Genomic DNA, 18,052 nt, shown 5'->3' on the forward strand with positions numbered 1-18,052 from the left:
TTCCCTCTTTAGAGGCTTTGCTCTAACTCTTAACAGAAGCTCCCTAAATATATTCAGGAATATTTTTAAATGACATAACTCAAGCAAGCAATGTTTTCCTCCAAATCTGGTTATGAATATTTGATAGAGAGAGCACTCATTTTGCCTGGAAAACTTTAAACACTGAAGTTTGCATTAAAAAAAATGGGATGCTTCCCTATTCTTCTTTTTCAGCCTTGCTTAAAAAAGCTGTTCAGAGAAGTCTTCAAACGTTCGCAGAAATTTAGCTTCCTGAAAGCCAGCTGTAGAACATTTCATCACTATCAGACAGCTTCCATCAGGCTGATACAGAAAAGAAGGGCTTCTAATTGTTTTACAGCTGTCGTTCATATCAAGAGCTTTAAGCCTGTCAACTGCCTTAGCAAAAATTTATTACCATGATTTTAGCAATCAAAGTTGTTTCTACAAAAAAGGAAGAAATAGCCAAAAGTGACTTAATACCCTGAGATTCAGTACCTTTAGGAATAGCCTTTGGTGCACAAGGAAAATTTAGCTTCTGTTAGGCTTCCTACAGCATCTGGAAAACAAGCTCTCTTTCATGGTCACGCAGCTGGTCGCTTCCTTCCCTTTCTGCAGCTGCTTTGGGGTTTCTGAGCTATGCTATGACAGCAACCTCTGGGGGTGCCTGAACACACCTAGTGATGTCAGACGCAATGAGCCCCTGCAAGGTGAGGTCAAAGCTATGACAGCCCTTTCTAAACTTCCCTCGGCACCACAGCAGTCGGTCAAATTCTGGCTCAGTGGACTTAAAAAACAGCAAGAACTATATTATCTTTACTTCCTCATACTAAGGAAAGGAAATAGCTCTAAGATTTTTCGTTTTCTAAAAACAGAACCATATTTGCAAATGGTGGTTTACAAACTACCTCGTGATGATTGTATAATGCTGTACTTTGTATGCCCAGCTAATTATTGCTTGCAGCCTGCTGATCAAAATGTTTCTTTCTGCTGCCTCCTCCACCCTCCACTTTCCCCCACCACAATAATTAGTGAGTACATTTATCAGGATGACTGAGGGGGAATATTTTTCAAGTTTTAAATGCTTTCAGCTTCTTCAGAAATATTTCTTACCCGGTGGAAATCATGGACGATATCAGCAGGATCGCTATCAGCAAACTCAGGGACTGGCACACTGATAAACTCAACATCATCCTCCTCCAGGATCTGAATATTTTGCTCAATCGTGTGGTAGCGAGCACTCTGAGCCTCTGCCCCAGGCTCAGGTAAACTTAAGCCATCTTCAATATACTTTATTCCACAGAAATACACACCACCCTGCTAAAAATAGTAAACAACCCAGCAACAAAAACATCAGTAGCCTTGTTAGAAAACTAATATTCTCAAAGCACTGTGGAGAAGAAAAACCTGTCAGACTAGATGAAATGTTTCCCTGTAATTTAATTCATACACCAAAGTAGGAGCCAGTTGCTATCTACAAGAGGAGCATGGGTAAAACCTTGACTGTACTGAACCCAGAGGGAGTCCTTCCCTTGAATTCAAGCAAAACAGGAACTCAAAAGCAGGTTCTTAAAATCCAGTTCTTCTGTTTTGCAGACATATCTACGGCACACTGCATCTTATTTTTAGAAAGACAATGAGGCCCCTATGCCTATATGCATGCATATTACTATCATTATTAAATTATGATTTAACCAGTCAATAATTAAATTTAAGACATCTGAATCACCTTTGAAAAGCAAGACTAACTCTGAATTTGGTCCTGCTTGCAGCAGTGGGGGTTGGACCAGATGACTTCAAGAGTTTCCTTAGAACATTCATTATTCTGTGAAGTTGATTTGTTTTGCAAGGCTTCAGAAGTTTTTTAAGTCGGTTTCTAAAAATTTTGTTTGTTTTACACAGTTTTAAAAGACAAGAAGGTAATAAAAAGAATTTAAAACCACCCACCATTTGTGTACTTCTGTCACAGTACACATGGCAGGTTACCTAAGTGAAGTGTAAAATAAAGTCCTGAGTCAGAGGAAGTCAGGTACCAAATCTATAGGCCAGACAGTCTTGGAAACATACAACTTCTGCATATGCACATGCCATCAATTTAAAGTTTTACACTAAAAACGTGTTAGCTCAATTCCTCAATGTTTCCTTCAAGCCAGATCTGACTCAAACAAGTACCACAGGTCTGAACTAAACAGCACTTTCAATTTCAGCTAGCTGGCGTGTGAAAGGTGGAGCACTGCAGTGCTAAGTGCAGACAAAACATGCATTAGTAATACTGCAGGCCTTCAGCTACTCTGAGTTTGTCAATCCACCAAAATATACTATGCTGTTTAAGCATTGTTTGTAACACTACTGCTCCCCTGTAGATTAGTTTAAGCAATAGTCAAAGAGGCTATAAACTGCAAGTTCAGATGGAATTTCTCATGTTCAATTAGTTAGCCTTCTGTGTTACAGTTACTAAAATGGGGAAAAATCAAAATCCTGACAGCAGGGACAAGAACACAGAATTTCTACCTTATAATTATGTACGCCAACCAGTAAACTAGAGGGATTCATGTTTTGCTTATACTCTCCCTTTCTGACCCTGTGAATCTTGCAACACCAGCAGTTTCTGAAGGAGGGAGGGTGTGCACCATTTGGGCAACAATGCAGCGCATCCAGTGCTGCCCTGTGAAATTTCCCCCTAAGGAAGACAATATTTAACTCAGATCTCCCATGTTTCAGGTAAATGCTCCACTTCCTGGCACCACTGTTTTCACAGGGCTCCTCCTGCAGTGGTGCCATTTGTTAAAGACTGAAAATACATTTTGTCAGAGGTCTAATCTTGTCAGTGTGGATTAGACTTGACAGAGCATGTTTAACCATGTTGACTGTGCTTCTCCCAAGTCCCCTGCAGGGCCTGTATTTATCCCTGTGGAGGCTAGGAAGGAGGAAAGTCACTGCACTGCTTTGACAAGCAGACCCTTTCCTGCGCATCCTACTGCATACATCTAGAAAATCTCCGTCAAACACGGAGGCTTTCAAGGGGTTAATCCACCTCCAGTATTTGGCACTGCAAAACAGGAGAGAGAGCACATGAAAATCTGGGACACTGCTGGGGTTCCTAAACCCAAGCCCTATTTAGATGTAATCCTTTCTCTGCAAACTAAGGTTTTCAAAAGTGTTGCTCTTTTATTTACCAGCTTCATTCCTGCCCTCCTCTGCCAACAGGTAACTTCAGAGCAGGTGATACACTCTGCATTTAGAAAAGCTAAAGTCTTAGATAAAAATGCGGAGAAGAAAGGCTACTGGCTTTAGTCTGTTGCTCCTCTTCCCTCTTCTAAACATAAGGCATAACAGAAAAATGCTACCCTCCCATAACAAAATGTATTTGACTTACCTGAAATGCAAAATATTTGTATAGATAGGCACCGCCCAGGATCACACCAGCCAGCATAAAGGCCAAACCAAAGCACATGCACCAGCACCAGGCCCTCCTCTGCCCAACAGGCACAGCATCCTCAGGGTCCTGCAATGCATCAGAGAGACTTTCAACACACTAAGACATGTAGGTCAGCAGATACTTCGGGCCCAGCAAAGTACAAACACTGCATCCATCACAAGAGGCCATACGCACTTTATCACAATTGTTTGGAAACATAGTTTATTTGGTAAAGTTTAAAACAGGTGTATTTAAGTTGAGGCTTAGTAAAACATGTACTAACAGTGGCTTTTAATGCCATTGTCACTGACTAAATTGGCAGACTTAAGGACGAGAAAAATAAAACAAAAATCTCCAGAGATACCTCACACAGTGAGCCTTTTTACAGATTGCAGACAGAAAAATATCCATTCTCAGGCAACCTCCATGCAACAACAGCAGAGGAAAAAAAAAAAAAAGTCAATTCAGAAAGGTCAGATTCTTTTTTATCTTGGTATATGCAATTTAAGTGAACCCGAAGAACCAACAAAAGATCAAAGTTAGTAAGAGCAAAATATATCCTTTCCTGTGTTGTTCTATCAGGATGAAATAGACTTTACCACCTCTTTGCTGCCAGAATAATAAGAGTGGGAATCAAAAAAAGATGCTTTCCAAGCTGCTGTTAAGGAAGCTTTCTGCTCTAAGACAGCATTGGCCATGCCTGTCTACTGTTCCTGTTATGCTAAAAGAATTACAGGATGTCTCCCCTTTGGGGCACTAGTTTGCATAACCATGCAGTCCCCACAGGCATCCCAAGCAATAAACTGCTGCTTGCAAAATCTTTCCTCTATCAGCCACATTACAATGCTCTTGCCTCCCCCCATTGTTTGCATAATTCACATCCAAAAAAAAAAAAAAAAAAAAAAAAAAAAGGGTCAAATAATGACCAGGGCAAAATCATTACAACCAAATAAACAAAAAACCCAAACCAGAAAATGGAGGAAGAACACGCAAGAAGCATTTGAGAAGACATAGATATCTATGATTGTCAGGCTATGTTCTGCCTCATGTGTTTTTTCTGCAGTATTTGCTAATTAGGATTATTTCCCACTTGAACAAAGTTGTGTGTGTAGTCCCGACACTGCCTTGGTTCAGTCGGGAAGGAATTCCTCTCATTTGGCCAAAGCCATTTAAGCAAGTCTGACACCAAATGGAAAGGGGACCCTGCCTGTAAATGGTGGGGAGAAAGAGGCACTTCCTCAGAATGACTCATCCCAACCACCCCTCACAGAGAAAAGTAGTCTTTTGGAGGGACATCTTTTCACTGATTACAGAGGGAAATTCCTTGGTTAACAAACTAGGTACCTAATTCATATGTAGCTAAAATTAGGTGATGTGAAACCCACCTTTACAGTACACTGCAATTATCTTTCATAGAGAAGTGGCAATACAGCTTCTTTGCCAGGCAACGGCTGCCAAAATTTGTTTCAAAAATATTTAGAGTCAAACTGAAGGTATGTCACAGATTTTGTTTTATGTTACCTTGCAAACTACCACAGTAAATCAGATTGTGAAATCTCCATTTCCAAACTATGGAGGTTTTCAAGATTCAACTAGACAAAGCCATGGCTGATCTTGCTTTGGCAACCATCCTGTTTCTAAAGGGAGGTTGGACCAGGTGACTTCCAGAAGCCGTTTCCAACCAGCTTTTCTGGGATACATTACAAGGCAAAGCGAGAGTGGCTAGAAGACTACTGCTGTGGACTGAAAAAGCAGAACGAAAAGACAAATAACAACTTTTACATTACTAATATAAGGAATTCAGTGTAAAGAATTACAGGATTACTAGCTGCATGGTTTTAAACCTGGCTGTTTGCAAAGACTGAGAATAGGACATAATACCCATGAAAATCTAATTCACTTTCAGGTCAGGTTAAGATTCACTGTGGATTCTTCTATAAATCATCTCAATTATAAATCTAAACCAGGTAAAACAAGGATTTTTTATTTTTATATTGCCCCATATCATTAGGTAACTATTTCCCTAGACATTTCAAAGCATAAAGGACATCCGATTAAAAGTTTAAAATACTGTCATTTAAACTGTTGCAAGTTAATGTGCAAAAACTGATAGCAAACTGGCTCTACTAAAATACTCCCTAGCGAAGAATATAAAGAGTATTCTTTCCCAGTGCTGCTTATATCCCTGCCCCCTTCCCCTTTTTTAACTCCAAGCAGAATATCCATTAGTGGAATAACTACCTCTTCCATTTTTAGATAATTTTGTAAATTCAGAAACAAAAGATGCACCTGGGAAATGGTGCAGAAGGCATACACGGTGTGAACACCTACCTGGAGATGGGGATTAATGTCAAATTCATTTTGCATAGGCAACAAAAATAATCAGAAAACGGAAGTAACTTGTAAACTTTTACCATGCTAGGAGGAAACTGAAAGACAAGTTTACCAATATTCCACCATAAATAATTGTGCTTGAGATGACAGATGTAAACAACAGGTTTAATACATCTCTCTTGTCCTCTACCAGCAGCTAAATTTTATCATTATTATTTCTGAAGGCATCCTTAATGGTGGCATGTTAAGCTATTTTGTATTTGTAGTTCCCTATTGCATTGATTTGTCCACAGACTACTTAAAACAACACACCGAATTTAGAGCAAAGAGTTCAAGCTCAATTTAGCCTCTTGCTTAGAAGAGTGCATGAAAGTACTGCATCTCAGTAAGAGGAACCACAAGCATTACGTAACAGAAAACATTTTATGCTCCTGAAGGAGAACACAGAATTGATTTCCTTTTCCAAATTAGAAAACTAAGTGCATCATCAAGCAGCTTAAAACCGCCTTAAATTAAAATATTATAAATAATCTGCTGAAGCTAAATTATACTTGTATTAGTAGCTGTCCTGTGGCTAAGCTGGCTAAACTTCTGTACTGTTGCCATGACAGCTTAGTTTAGGCTGAATTGACCCAAAAGAATAATTCATCCCTCACTGTATAAATCTGACCCTCTGAACTGCAAGAGGAGAAAGTGCGACAGATGCTCATCCTCCTTCCAGGTGACTCATGTTCTGAAAGAAAAAACATTAAGTGAAAGAGGATCCCCACTAAGAAGGACAGTGCTGAATTAGCGCCTCTCCCCACATAGTTAGGACTGCACTTTGTTCCCAGATAGCAGCGCCGGCTTCTGAAGCCAGAGCACAACATTAGATTGCAGCCTTACTGACTGATTTTTCTCTAGGTCAGCTTTTCACTGGCAGGGGTATCTGACAAAAGAAAGCATCATGCACTTGAGGTGAAGATTGACCTCTAAAAATATGTCTCTCTACTTTTGTGAGCACTAATAATTAATCATTGCTGTACTGGTCCTTTCCTTTCCCACTTCTGCTTCATCCCTGCCCTGTGTACTTCCAACTCCCTGGTGAATCCCCAAATTTAAGATGATACCACAGAACTAATCTTCTTTGATGCAAAATGCCTTAGGAGGAACTGAATGCAAGCCCAATATTGGCTTGTTTCTCTTGATGAGCTGATTGTTCTAATTGGAAAACATCTGATTAGCCTATTTCCCATGGACAAGACATGAAACAGAAGCATCTCTCTGCCACTTGTATGCTAAATCCTACAGTGTTAAAATTAAACTGTTCAGAACTTCCCAACCTGAACAGCTTCAAGCTCTGCAGGAACGATTTTCCTGTAGATAGAAAACGAGAAGTACTAAATTCTCTATTACTTGAGATTGGTAAAATTCCAATCTGTCTTCTCTCACAAAGAATTTACAAGATGACTGCATTTTTAAATAAAGATCCCTTCACCAGTTACCACAGCAGCTAATGTAAAGACAGACTGTCTTATGATTGGAACCATGAAACACCCAGGAGGTGGACAAATGATACCACAAACTGTTTACCAAAGCACCTCTCAACTACAGAAGATATTTACAAAAACATTATTTATGACAATTAGCATTAACTGTTCTGGAGCAGATACCCCCTAAACCTGCAAATATTAGCAGTTATTAACAGCTACAGGCCATACATTCTCTCAATTGTTTCAGTTCAATTTTAATGATACTTTTTTCTTTAAATAAATGCTGAATTTCTGAAGGACCAAATTAATGTTTGGGGTAACATCACAAAATTCTTCTAAGAAGCTCCAATACTGAGCCACAAATATGTATAATTAGGCTTGGTAATTACTTAGATTTTACCCTCGTGGCTTTCTGTACATAGTGGAATATAATTGCTTTAACATTATAAAAATAAGGCAGTCTAAAAACTTAAAAGGCATATTCCTAGTTTGTATTAAAACAGGCGAGAAGATTATCAGACCTTGTTCCTTTCCAGAAATTAAGGACACATAAAATATACAATTTTAAAAAATTTTCATATAAATCAGGTAAGAATCCACCTAAACCAGACGTGATGGATATGCTGTGCAGAGTACAGAATATTGTACGACCATTGTGCACCTATGCAAAAGATAATGGCCTAAATTTAAAAACAGTTACAACAGCAATAAAAATAATTTCAGGAGGGGAAAATGTCTTTAAGGACCAACATGTAGTCTTTGATCCACAGACAAACCAGATGCAGAGTGTTACAGAGTATTACAAATATTACTAAAACTGTCTGCAGCATATTACACAAACCGCCCATAATTATGCATCTGAGAATAACATCTAATATATATGTGTGTGTGTGTGTGTATATATATATATATATATATATATATATATATATATACACACACACACACACACATATAAAAGCTTACAATTACTGTGGGTAGAACTGGCTGGAAGCTGTTCAGAGCAGTTTTCTTCCCAAGTCCTTTGCATGGCAGTTAGCTCCTATGGATGGACAGAATGCAGCGGGTCAAACTGAGCTTCCTAAAGGCAAATACTGCAGCTTTAATTAGCGTAATGGGGAGAAGTTAATGATGACTCCCTAAAAGTAGTTTTTAACGAGGGAGGCTAAAAAGTCTTGAAATAAAACACTGACCAACGCCTGTATAAACTGAATTCTGTTGGTCAGGCTTGCCTGCTGACTTGTAAATCTGACATCTGTAGAAAATCGTCCCAAAAGACAGTCAATTTAAAATGAACTTAATTTAGAAAGAGCTCTGCATTCCTCCCATGGTATTCCTGCCTGAAGACTGCTTCAAGCCTGGTATTCTATTTATTACTTGTTGCAGATGGGAAATTAAGGCAGGCTTTTGCAAGACTCCTCACTTGGCAGATGCTGTGAATCTGGAAGGCCATCATACTGATCTGCCTCTCAAGCAATTTTATTCTTCCTAATAAATTTAGATTTTAAGTACAATGATCTTTTAACTTGATAGTTAGAAAAACGGACTCCATATGATACTTCAGAGATCTCTCGCTTATCACAAGGAGTGACGTGTTCTTTCTACTCAGGCAATGAAGCCTGAAAACAAGCTATGGTTGTTTATGTGCAGTTGATATCTGAACACTGTAACCCTTCTGTGGCAGCACTGCCAGTTCCTCTTCTGTCAAGATGGACAGGGACTTGTCCATCTGGCCAAAGGCTCTCTGCCTAAAGAATAGCATGAAAATGAGATGTTTATTCTCGTGTTGCTTGCTGCAGTCACGTAGCTTGGATAACCAAGGAGATTCATTAATTATGGTTATCTATTTGGCAGTTGGTACTTATTAATCTCTTCCTGTATTTCTAATATCATGTTCTATAAAACATATCTTCATGTTCTATAAAATAATACTGTAAACACAAAATCTGTTGTACAGCACTAGGAAATGACATTCCAAGAGATTTCCAAAGTTCAAAGTTGAAGGTCATTTTTATATTAGTCGAATTCTACCTTTCAACAAATCCATTACTTTATGGGTGTTTTATTAAAAAAGTGAGGTGTCTGTCAAATGACTCAATGGTTCAAGCGTCATAACCACCATGGAATAGAAACATTAATATAAGCAGCCAGCTCAAGATGGTGGTGGATATGGTGGATAGGAAGGAAGTTGCATGTATTGGGAAAGATGGAGGTAAAGGGAGAATAAAAACAGTAAGAAAATAGGCAAGAAAAAGGGAGCAGGAAATAAAAACTAGAGAGAAACATGGTGGAACATAAAGAGTTCAATTTCTCTGCAGGAAGTCAAGGAAAATTACAACTGTAAAGTCAATGTAAAGGATGTGAATCAGCAGTTTACCCACAGCTATAGCTACGTGATAATAAAAGGACAAGAAAAGAAGCTGGTTTTGAAAGAGTAATCCTGCAACTCTTAACTGATGTGAGTAATCCTGATTTACCTAAACGCTGCCTTCAATTTCTGAGATAAGAGATTACAATACTTGATAGCAATGAACAATGGAAGAGGACTGGTAAAGAGGAAGAAGCCTGTAACTATTTAGTCTGCTGTTTTGATTAAATGTATTGTTAAGAGTGATAATTTTTATTGTTATCTTTGGTCTTAAATGGACTAGAAAGTGCAAAAAAAAAAAAAAAACCACACACAAACCCAAACTCACTTATTTTAAACAGTCTGAAAGTTCTGTCTTTGTAGACCAGGCAACAATTTTCTTCAGGTGATTCACATGTACACATTTTGGTTGTATCCTCATCCCAGGCTGTCTAAAGCAATTGTACAACTAACCACACGCCGTATTTTACTCTATTTTCTTCAAACTGTGTTCCCCAAATTGTTCCCCAAGATCCCCCAACTCACTTCTCTCACCACCAAGCCCAGTGGTTTCAAACTGTCCTATAATTTCCTTTTTATCCTGTGTCTATACCCACCGTATCTTTCCCCATCCAAAAGCAGAGTTTTCCAATCTGTCACATGCAGGGTACTGGGCACACTTTATTTCCTTTTCCTCCCTTCATTACTGCTACAAGATAAACCACTCACTGCATCAGTGTGCCACACTCTCTGGAAGAGGAACTGGGCTATGGCCACAGAAGTGCTCTATACCCCACCAACCAGCCCTCCTATGCTTCTTATCCTGCATTTTCATGTAAATACTCAGTGTCAAGGATTGCTTTCCTTTCTTTTTCTGTACAAATATTAGCACAAGAGGATCTTAATATCATCTTACATTGCTTCTGAACATCAGGAAATACTTTTTTACTGTGAGGGTGACTTAGCACTGACATAGGTTGCCCAAAGAGCCTGTGGAGTCTCTATGCTTGGGGATACTCAAAAGCCGTCTGGTCATGGTCCTGGGCAAAGGACTCTAGGTGTCCCTGATTGAGCAGGGCGGTTGGCCCAGATGACCTCCAGAGGTCCCTTCTAACCTCAACCATTCTGTGATACAGATCTACAGTTTTTAAGTAACACTAACACTATGCATGGAGAGCATTAATGAATCATTAAAAAAAAAAAAAATCCAGGAGTGATGGGTCTACAATAGACAAGTAATAAAGCTCCACACATCCTTTATTTCCCCTGCTTTGGGGCTTTATGATCCTTCTGACTTCTCCCCTCCACCCCCTGCCCACAACATGAAACTTCAACAAAATCTACAACACTTGGAAAATGTGCGGATGCTGAGTTCAAAAGTTCTTGTCTCATTGACAGCCAGTGATGCACAACTGCCACTGTACTATACTGAATACAAAACATCTTCATAAGCTTGCCTAGCGAACAGCTGGTGGAAGCCAGCTTTTTTATATGTATAAATGTTGACGAATTTACCTCTACATTTTCATAAATCTGAACAATGGAAATTTGTTCTGCATTCCACACCTCTTTTCTTAAAATACTTGAGAAAAATAGAAGTGTTCTGGTGCAAAAGTTTGCAAGTCACAGACCAAAACACGCAGATGAAAGCTTGCACAGATATCTGGCAAGAGGTGCCTGTGGGATGTTTATTTTTTTTAAAACAAGAAACGTCAAACCTAAGAGGTTATATGGGACATTTTTCAGAATATATTTTGCTTTCAGAAAACAAAATCACTACACCCTTTATGGTTACAGCATGTCAAACATGGCATTTCATTAAACTGTCAAATTTTGAAAAATGCTTCATTTTTACACACTGCCAAAATAAACCCTTTCTCCCACCTGCATTCATTGACTTATAGTTGACTTGCTTTCTACCATACTTGTAAAAACTACACTAAATAAATCTGTAACTTAAAATACAGTATCTCTCTTGACTTATCCTGAATTAGATCAATGTTTGAAAACAGGAACTTAAAAGATTCCTATTCCACTTAAAATGGATCAATACTAAATTATCTTTTTGACCTTGATTGTTCCAGTTCCTGTCTCTTCCTTATCCTGCTCACTTCTTATGTCTGAACATTTCTCTGCTTTTTTGCTATGACTGCCTGAATCTCAGACATCAGTATGATGGAACACTATGTGGATTTAACCTAGATTTCTCTCAAGGCTATTTTCCCAAGCGGTGATGGCTCCTTCACCCAAGAGATCTCATTAGCATGCACACATGCACCACTGAGCCTCAGAATTTAATAACTCTATTCCCAGTTCAGCCACAGATGGTATGTCATCTCAAACAAGTTACAAACACCGTGTCTCATTTTCTCTCAGAAGTTTAATCCAGCATCGCAGAATCCACTTGGGAGGTCTCTAGTTCAGCCTCTTGCTCAAATGAAGGGTGGACTCTGAAGCCTGTCCAGGTTGCTCAGAGCTCTTGTCCAGCCAAGTTTTCAAAACCTCCAAGGACTGACACTTCAAAGCTTCTCCGGGCAACCTGCTCAGCATTCAGTTCTCCTCAGACTGAAAAATATTTTGCTTATACCCAGCTAGCAGCTTTCCTCTTTCAATTTATGGCCACTGTCTTTTCAGACACCTCCCCCGCAGCCATCATCTCCAGGCTGAACAAGCCCCATTCCCTCAGCCGTTCCTCACAAGGCATGTGCTCCAGCTCCCAACCATCATGGTGGCCCCTGCCGGACTTGCACTGGTTTGTTAACGTCTTTTTTTAGATCAGAAAGTTCTCGGCCTTCACCAATGCCAGTGACTCTTGCCCAGCTGACTGTCCACCAAGAGCCCTGCATCTTTCTCAAGCAGATCAGCTTCCCAGCCAGGTGGTCCCCAGCCTGTCCTCATGGACAGGTTGAGTCTGTTCCGGACTCTGCATTTTAGTTATTTCTGGAACTCATGAGGGTTTTGTTCAGGCTGCTGCTGAAGCCTGTTGGGGTCTCTCTGAATGTCAGTCCTGTCCTCAAAAAACCATAACCTGCTAATACATGTATTAGTGATTTGTGTAGCACCTGTATGGCAAGCAGAGTTCTCTGAGTAGAAACCATTCTACATGCAAATAAGGAAGAGCATTTCATTGTAGCACTTACCAGGATCAGCACAGAAGAGCTGACCTTGAAAGGCTTACATTTAATTATGCCCTCTTTCTAGAAGAAACTGTTCTAACAATCTGAAGGGCTTCACTGCAATTAGACTACGCAAAGCCTGAAGTGGAGCACACACTCCAGTACCCAGCACCTGGCTGCATCACACCCTGCAGAAGCAGACGCTGGCCAGCGTTCACACACCTTACCAAGCAGCAAGAAGACTTCCCCAGAACTGCAAACCGTAGAGAAGACAACTCACTGCACTTTGAGGCAGCCTCGAAAAGTCACGTTCAGCCTCCCTTTCACTGCATTTTCAAATGTGTAAATGCAAGGGTTTCCTCTGTACACTGCATCTTTTAAAAAAAGTAACTAACTAGACGTTCCTGATTCAGTAACCAGGTATGATCTACCCCAGAGATCACTGCCCCCTCCCAGTTCTGATCACCCCAGTACACTTTTTCCACAGTCATTCCACCATCTCATTCTACAATCAAAACAGCAGAAAGCCATGATCAAAAGCAGGAGTTTGCTGAACCCTAGGAGTAAGACAACTGCAAATTATCCAAGGATTTGCATTCAAGGAACTCTAGTCTTAAAATGCCTGTGGGTTTTATTTTTATGTGTGTGTGTATATATATATATATATATATATATATATAAATTTTTTTAAAATATATTTTATACTTAATAATATATAAACTTTATGAAAATATTTCCATACACACACAGAGACACTATTTGGAAAGGGCAAACAAAATATCAACTTATTTTTTCCATGACCTCTATAATAACTGCTGGGCAAATACTACTTTGCCCTTTTTGCATGGTAAATTTTGCAAGGCTGTTGCACAAAGGATCCCTGCTTGTAGATGCTGCATGGATCACTCAAATGGGAGCTGGAGTCTCTCTATATGTCCGTTGTGGTCCAAAACCTAAGCCACATGATGTCTGCTGCAAAACCATTTCTGACTTCTCAATCTTATTAATAATCTCATTCCTTTCGTTTACCACATCTGTAAAATTAGGACAGATATCTGAGTTTTATAAATTAGCATGCTCTTCATCTGTAGATTCAAAGTAATTTCCACTGAGGATAAAAAGCAGTACATCAATAGTAAGAAAATGAATGCTGTATTATTCATATGGATCAGGAGACTAAAAACAGATAATGCTAAACTTTGTCAACCATAGAATAAATGGGGGGGTGGGAAGGAATCCATGCAATAACTAACAGAACACACCATTACTTATCCCAGCTGTAGTTCTTATGTTTTAAACACGTCACAGTGTTTTCAGAAGTGAATAAAGAACATTTTAAATTACTAGGACTTAAAAATGCAGTATTTCCTTTTGAAGATATTTCCTGAGAGTCACAGAGAGAACTATTTTCTTTGTATGTAACCTATTTGGTGCCTGCAGCAGCTAGAGGCTACTGGATAGAAGATATGTATAATGCTGACAAATACTTGAAAATCAGAACTGCAGAAAAGTTAACTGAAAATATTACTGGAGTCAAGTATGTCTACCATTCTTAAAACCCACCCTCAAATTACCATTATCATCAAAACTTTAATTAAATTGCTGATAAGAAAAAAATGGAAAAAAAACACACAAGTAACAAAGAAAATTTATTTATTTGAGTCTATAAAAATACAATTATTAGATTACATTTTCAAGTGTAAACATTCATTTAAATACTTAACGGGAAAAAAAAACCACATATACAAATTATAGTTTTAAATGAAACTTCTACTGAAATAGACATTCATGTGCTGGATTAAATATTCATTATAATGGAAGGAGTCTAAACCATTTCCCTTGAAAATATTATTGATTCCAAGAACAGTTTCTTTTAAATGTTTGTTTTTACAGGAAAGTTCAGCATTTCAATTTGATCCACATCTTCAGAAATGAACTAATTTAATTTTAGTTTTTTCCCACTGAACAGAACTTTTGGTTCCAACAGCCTCTGTTTAAGTGGTACTCTTCATACCACTATGCAATGTTAATATCCAAACTAGTTTCTTGAAGCTTATCAGAAAGAAGAGAGGAGTGAATATAAGATAAGTATTTATGACATTAACTGTAATAATACATTATGGCTCAGGATAGTTTTTCTAGATACTGCATTACATAAAGTTTCATCTAATAACAGACTTTTCCACATGACAACGCTAACCAAAGAAGAAAGTTCTCCAAATAGATTTTTAGGGCAAGGGGCCTCAGCCAAGTATAAATTGTTATTCTGAAAAGAGAAACTATTTAGAACTGTATAAAGTATTTGGACTTTCTCTATGCTCATCCCTGCACTGAATTAATATAAACTGTAATGTACAGACATTAGCTCTTGCTCAGTCAGCCAAAAATGTAAATGATACAAACAACTGATGAAGCTGTTATCACAAAGGTCTGGTAAAGTACATCCTGTTTGAAATACTGAGTATCATTCTTCTGGGAAATGGTTTTATTTCCAATCAATTTGTTATTCAGGTCAGGAAGTGATGAGAAACAGAAAAGGAAGTGAGATATGGACCACTGACAGAACTCCCCTGTCACACAGGTTCACTTCCATCACTGAGGGGATGGGGATGACACAACTTCTTCCAGACCACTTTCTGAACTTCTAATTCCAAATTCCTAAACACACTCCAAAAGAGCAAGAGATTTTCGGAGGAGCAGCACTAACCTTTCAAGATGTTGGTTTTTTAGTATCGTTTTTTCAATTGCTGGCAACCTCTATGGAATAAGCTTTAGGAGCCAAGTGTCTCAAGACAACAGTGATCTTTTCAGGAAGCAGCACTACTTAACCAGTAGCACAGATTCAACATGTAAAAGGATGTAGGGGATGGCATCAGTCACAAGGCTTCTCAGGAAGAGTTCCTTGTGCCACAGATTTTGTTTACATAAACTCAATTTCCCTGAATTTATGCTTGCAGGTACCCATAAAGCCAAGTAAGTAAGAGAATCCTCGGTACCCTTTGTGCCTGAAACTGGACCGTTTTCACCTGAGTTTTGGTGGCTTTTCATTAAAATCTTCACAAAGACAGGGAGGAGAAGAGGGAGATAATTCAGTTTTCTAGGATTTTTTTTACTTCTGGTCCTCTTTTAAATAATCATGCCTTAACGCAAAATACTCTCAGACAGCAGAAGCTGGTTGGTTTAATGACTTAGTTGCATCACATAAAATACTGGAAAATACAAAGATTGTTCTTTCCCCAGCGGTAACTGGTGAAAGGCATATAAAAAATTTGCTGGACGAAGGCTATAAAGGGAATAAGAACGCTCCTCCAAAAGAAACAAAACTCAAAGAAAACAATCCCAAAACATCAATCTGCAGACATGTCCCATGTAGTAGGAAAACCTGCCTTCCTGACCAGCAAAACAATAAGCAACTATTTCTTAGTGTGTATACTAACATATATAGCATATATATTATACAGTACTTATATATATATATATATATATATACACACACACACAGAGTATAGCAACTGTAAAGCTAATAACTTTATTTCAGAAACAGCTAACCAATTACATGAAATCTAAGGGGTTTTCTACAGAAAAATAGTGCTTGTTAGTTGCTCAACTATTTCCCACGTGGACTCTCTTACTCTGTGTTAAAAGTGTCATTTTAAGTATGCTTTAGAAAAAATTAAGCTAAACTGAAAAAAAAAAAAAAGATTAATTTTAGAGTGTGAAGTAATAATGTTTTCATAAGGAATAAATTCAGAAAGCTGATGCCTTTAAAATTCTTAACATTTACACTTTCACATTGAAATCTCTCTGCAGATCCAGCTATTCAAAGGTCAGCTATGATACCTGTGTGTGAATCCACAGCTTCCACACACAAAGCTGTATTTGGTAAAAAAAAAAAAAAAAAAAAAAAAGAGAGAGAAGAGGTTACCACCTATTCTGGTGGAAGTAAGCGACTGCCTGAGATTTACTGACTTTATTAACAGAATCTGAAAAATGTCTGAAGACTTCAACTATGCTCAGAACCATCTCTGGCTCTCCAAATATCTATTGTAGGGAGAAATGTTAAAATACCACATATTGTTTGTTTGTTAGGAATCTGGGTCATAAAATACCCTGTTGTACTAACAATAAGCAAAGTGGAAAATCAAACACGGCCTGAGAACCTTTACTAAGTGTATTCTGTATTTTGGCCAAGAATTATGGCATAGAAATCATCCCAAAAGCAGTAGCAGAGTTGTAATGGTTGCCTACAGTTAAGTACGGAGCCATTTTCACAACACACAGTAACACTGACAGGTGATTTATGCAGAGACGGAATTAGTACTTGATTTTTAAATTCCTTTTTTAAGTAGCATACTCCAATGCATAAGACCAGTGACTTCTGCAAAACCTTTTTTTAAGCTGTTCTTCCCATGCTACATCCCCTACTCTTCTCACATCTTCTCCTCCCTTCCCCAACTAATTGCTTATTAGTGTGCATCAGAAGTTACTGGGAAAATTTTGGTGAGATCAGAGTATTTCTATGTCCCATCAGCAGCATATTTTGGCCACAAATGCTCTTTAATAAGCCCTGGGAAGATTTTCTACTTGAGAGTAATCCAGCAATGGCAGACAAGACTATCAGTCTCCATGACACCATGCCAGCAAAAGCAGCAGAATGAGACTGTCAAAGAAATAACTAGCCCAAAATCTCACTCCACAAATCCTTATTTTCTGGATATTTCATAGTATTTGGCTTTATTAATTAATATCAACCAGTTTACTACTATCTCTTGCTCAAATATTTGGAAGTTCTTTATAATAAAATTCTGAACGTGCAATTCTGCTGATCTTCTTCTGGTTTTAAGTATTTCCATTTACTTCAAAGCCAGAACGTCTCCCAAGTCTTTCTTCATAAAAAAAAAAAGCTTCATAAAATGTAATATATTTCATGTTAACACTTGTGATCCAGATCTATGTATTATCCTAGAGAAACAATGTCTGTAAAGATACCAGAGAGGGGAAAACAAACATCCTACATATGCTGTTTTGGAGACGTGACCTTTTTTCAAGTCTACCAGAACTCACTTTTCTATATACATTCTCATATTGCTCTCAAATCTCACTTTGAAGCTAAGGGTTTTCCAGCAATGAAGTGATACAATTAATACGTTTGTCAGATGTGATACAAATAATATGTTTGTCAGATGTGATACAAATAATACGTTTGTCAGATGTCGTTTATTTTTCCCCTGCCCTCCAAAGAACTGCACGGGCAGTAGAAGTTCCTTGTGAAGGCGGTAAAAAGATTAATTTCTAATGCATTTCTATTAGAGAAGGCAAAATTCTAAGACTGTATCTTGCACTTACCTCAAAGGTATCAGGTTTTTCA

The 18,052-nt window shown here is 38.3% G+C and overlaps 1 protein-coding gene across 1 annotated transcript in view; it reads right to left on the bottom strand.

Annotated features, from left to right (window-relative positions):
* Positions 1-3,530, bottom strand: part of ITM2B (integral membrane protein 2B) — an 11,537-nt gene extending 8,007 nt beyond the window's left edge. Inside the window, exons 1-2 of the mRNA XM_026850855.1 lie at positions 3,374-3,530; positions 1,111-1,317 (exon numbers count right to left, since the gene is read on the bottom strand). Of these exons, the coding sequence (XP_026706656.1) occupies positions 1,111-1,317; positions 3,374-3,451 (285 nt within the window). The 5' untranslated portion in view covers positions 3,452-3,530. The remainder of the gene's footprint in view (positions 1-1,110; positions 1,318-3,373) is intronic.
* Positions 3,531-18,052: the final 14,522 nt, after the last annotated feature.

The sequence above is a fragment of the Athene cunicularia genome, assembly GCF_003259725.1.
Source record: "Athene cunicularia isolate RWA chromosome 1 unlocalized genomic scaffold, athCun1 chr1_part1, whole genome shotgun sequence".
Lineage (NCBI taxonomy): Eukaryota > Metazoa > Chordata > Aves > Strigiformes > Strigidae > Athene > Athene cunicularia.